The sequence below is a fragment of the Cynara cardunculus genome (genome assembly GCF_001531365.2).
Source record: "Cynara cardunculus var. scolymus isolate 2C chromosome LG 10, CcrdV1, whole genome shotgun sequence".
In the NCBI taxonomy this organism is placed as follows: domain Eukaryota; kingdom Viridiplantae; phylum Streptophyta; class Magnoliopsida; order Asterales; family Asteraceae; genus Cynara; species Cynara cardunculus.
The window spans coordinates 27,115,631-27,118,590 of NC_037537.1; the positions used below are offsets into that span (position 1 = coordinate 27,115,631).

General features: G+C 40.6%; 1 protein-coding gene across 1 annotated transcript; it reads right to left on the reverse strand.

Moving 5' to 3' along the window:
• Positions 1-1,345: 1,345 nt before the first annotated feature.
• Positions 1,346-2,658, reverse strand: LOC112519676. Its single transcript, XM_025127893.1, has one exon. It carries the CDS (start codon positions 2,609-2,611, stop codon positions 1,460-1,462), a length of 1,152 nt encoding a protein of 383 aa, XP_024983661.1. The 5' UTR covers positions 2,612-2,658; the 3' UTR covers positions 1,346-1,459.
• Positions 2,659-2,960: the final 302 nt, after the last annotated feature.

The window sequence follows — 2,960 nt, forward strand, 5'->3', positions numbered from 1 at the left end:
TATTTCATTTTGTACTATATCATGAGCGCCTCTTAATCATTCTATACCAAACCATTCAACAAATATCAAACAACCCCCAACAGACAATCATTCGGTCTTGAAACGAAATTTTGAATTAATGACATGTATTTTCGATGATTGTTACATACAATTTACCAAAAAGAGCATATAGATATATTAGTGTGTTGTTAAAGCTAGAAACCTAAGTTCATAAAGAAAAGGAACTCCTACAAATGCTCACCATAAAGTGTTTTGTCACAACTTTAGGAGGACAAGAGGAACTTCAATACAATCTTTAAAGGGCTTCTTTTGAAGTTAGGGGGTGTTTGGGTAAGCTTATTTAAAACAACTTATACTTTTTTGTAAAAGTGCTTATTAACTTATGCGGTATCAAACTGGAGTTTTGTAAAAAGTGTTTGGATTAGCTTATAGCGGTACCAAAATGCAAAATGACCAAAAAGGACAGCTCATTTTTAGGTTATATTTGAAACCCTAGAATCGTTGGAAGTTGGTTGAAGAAAAAGGGTTCATATTTGAAACCCTAGAATCGAAGGAAGAAGCAGGAAGAAGGAAGAAGCAGGAAGAAGGAAGAAGAAGGAAGAAGCAGGAAGCGAAGGAAGAAGCAGGAAGAAGGAAGAAGCAGGAAGAAGGAAGAAGAAGGAAGAAACAGGAAGCGAAGGAAGAAGCAGGAAGAAGGAAGAAGGAAGAAGCAGGAAGCGAAGGAAGAAGCAGGTATATCTTCTACCCTATACCAAAATGCAAAGCGAAGGAAGAAGCAGGAAGCCGGCGATGAGAAACCAGAGGACTTGCCGGCGATGAGAGGGGAGAGACGGATGCGATGAGAGGAGAGACGGATGCGATGAGAGGGTTAAAAGGGTAATATGTCAAATAAGTCAAGATGGAGTAACTTATCAAAAACAACTTATTACCGGTTTGGCACCGGTATAAGCAGTTTTTTTTTTTTCACATCCAAACACTCAAAATAACTTATCGGCGGTTGTGGACTGAAATAAGTTGATAAGCACCTTAAATAAGCTTTCCCAAACACCCCCTTAATAACATTGTCATTGTGTGTGTGTGTGTGTTACAACTTACAACTATCCATGCATCAAGGTACAAGTAAGTAAAGCAGCACAACTCATTCTAGTCTGGTAACAAAGATGTAATCATAACAGAAGAAAGGAGTTGTCACTGTCAGCAACTATAATAAAAATTAAGAACCAAATCAAGATTTTTGATAATAATACAAAGGCAGAAGGGAGAGTAGAGATGAAGAAAATTGTCTTGAAATTTCCCAAATCTTTTAAGATCCAAAGATTTGTGGGCTCTGGATCAACAAGGGAAATTAAGCATTCAAATATATAGATTCATTCATTGCTTAAAGATTCAAAATCAAACACATATTTCGACTAAAAAATTTATACAATCCCCAACTTGAAAACCCTTTTTCGATCATCGCTTACCTTGATGAAACAGGGTTCAAAGCTCTTGCAAATCCATTCATGGCGCCGTAACTTTTAGAGCTAAACCCTAGACACCCCAATAGACCTTGCTTGTAGGGTAAATATGTTTTCTTCCTCAGCTCTTCTGCTTGTGCTCGATTCGTGGTGTAATGTAGCTCGTGTGCTGAACGCGCCACCCTCCTTTTTCCGGTTACTCCCACCCCATTCACGGCCTTTCTGACGGTGGTTTTTGCCCCTTCCGCCGTGGAACTTCCGTCTCCGGTAGTGGCGGTTGTTGCTTTATTCTTCACGGCGGATGTATCAGATGATTTCTTGTCTTTGTTAGTTGAAGGGGAAAAGGACAATGAGGTCCAGAACTTGTGATTGCCATTGCTACTTGTACTGCTTCGTCCTTCGCTCTTGCTTCTATATAGAAATTCCTTCAAAAACACCCACCGTTTTGAGCTCCGGCCGACGGAGGACGACCGTGAAGATGCACCAGACGGCGGAGTTTCGGCATCTTGAACATCTTCGTCAGCTTTTGCCTTATCTTCGGCTTCCAGTTTCTCCTTGATCTCATTGATTTCCGTTGATTCTCTACCGTCTTCAAATTCCTCCAGCCATTGAAATGCGTTGTTAGTCCTCAACGGTGACATAGATCTAGCTCTTCTCCTTAACGACTTAGATCTGTCTCGAAACTTCAAATCTCTGCCTCTCCCAAGCTTATCCTCGTCGTCACTGCCATCTCCGATCTCGTTCTCATCAACATCAAGCAATGGAGCTAGTACCTGAGGACGTTGGAGGTGAGAGGACAGCTTCATCGGCCGGATCTTACCGTTTAAGAAGAGTTCATCAGCAGAAGTCATGGATCCAGTGGGAAGTGCTCCATGAGCGGCTTGCTTGGCAGTGAACTCGAACTCAAAAGATCCTCCAGCTCCTTCAAGAGGAGTAGAAGAAGTGGAGTTTGAAGAGCCTAGATTGGAAGACAACATAAAGTGTATAGGGCTAGCGGGAGCGCTGTAGAAGAATCCACCGCCGTAGGAAGAGGTCGGACCACGGCCGGGACTGGAAGGAGCACTAACAAAAGGGGTAGAACAAGCGCTGTCAAAGTCGTCGGAGAATGAGATGAGATCAGCGGCATTGTTAGCAGGAGTTTCAAGCTCCTCCATTGACGAGAGAGAGAGAGAGAGAGAGAGAGAGAAGAGGAAGGTGATGATGGGAAAGGGTTGGCAGGGGGGAGTTGTTATTAAGCATTTATTTTCCCAAAAGCTAACCACTATTTATTCATTTATTTTTATTATTGTTTAGTTCTCGAGGTAAATGTCAATGAAACCACCTCCAATATATTCTCTACTTTTTTTTACTTTTCTTTTATTTTTTTAACTAAAACTACACTTTTGGTCCCTAAGATTCATCAGATATCAAGAATATGGTGTTTTTATTACATTACTTGTTTTTGTTTAATTTAAGGTAATTTTGTTCTATTAACATTTTTCTAATTTTCTAACAACAATATAT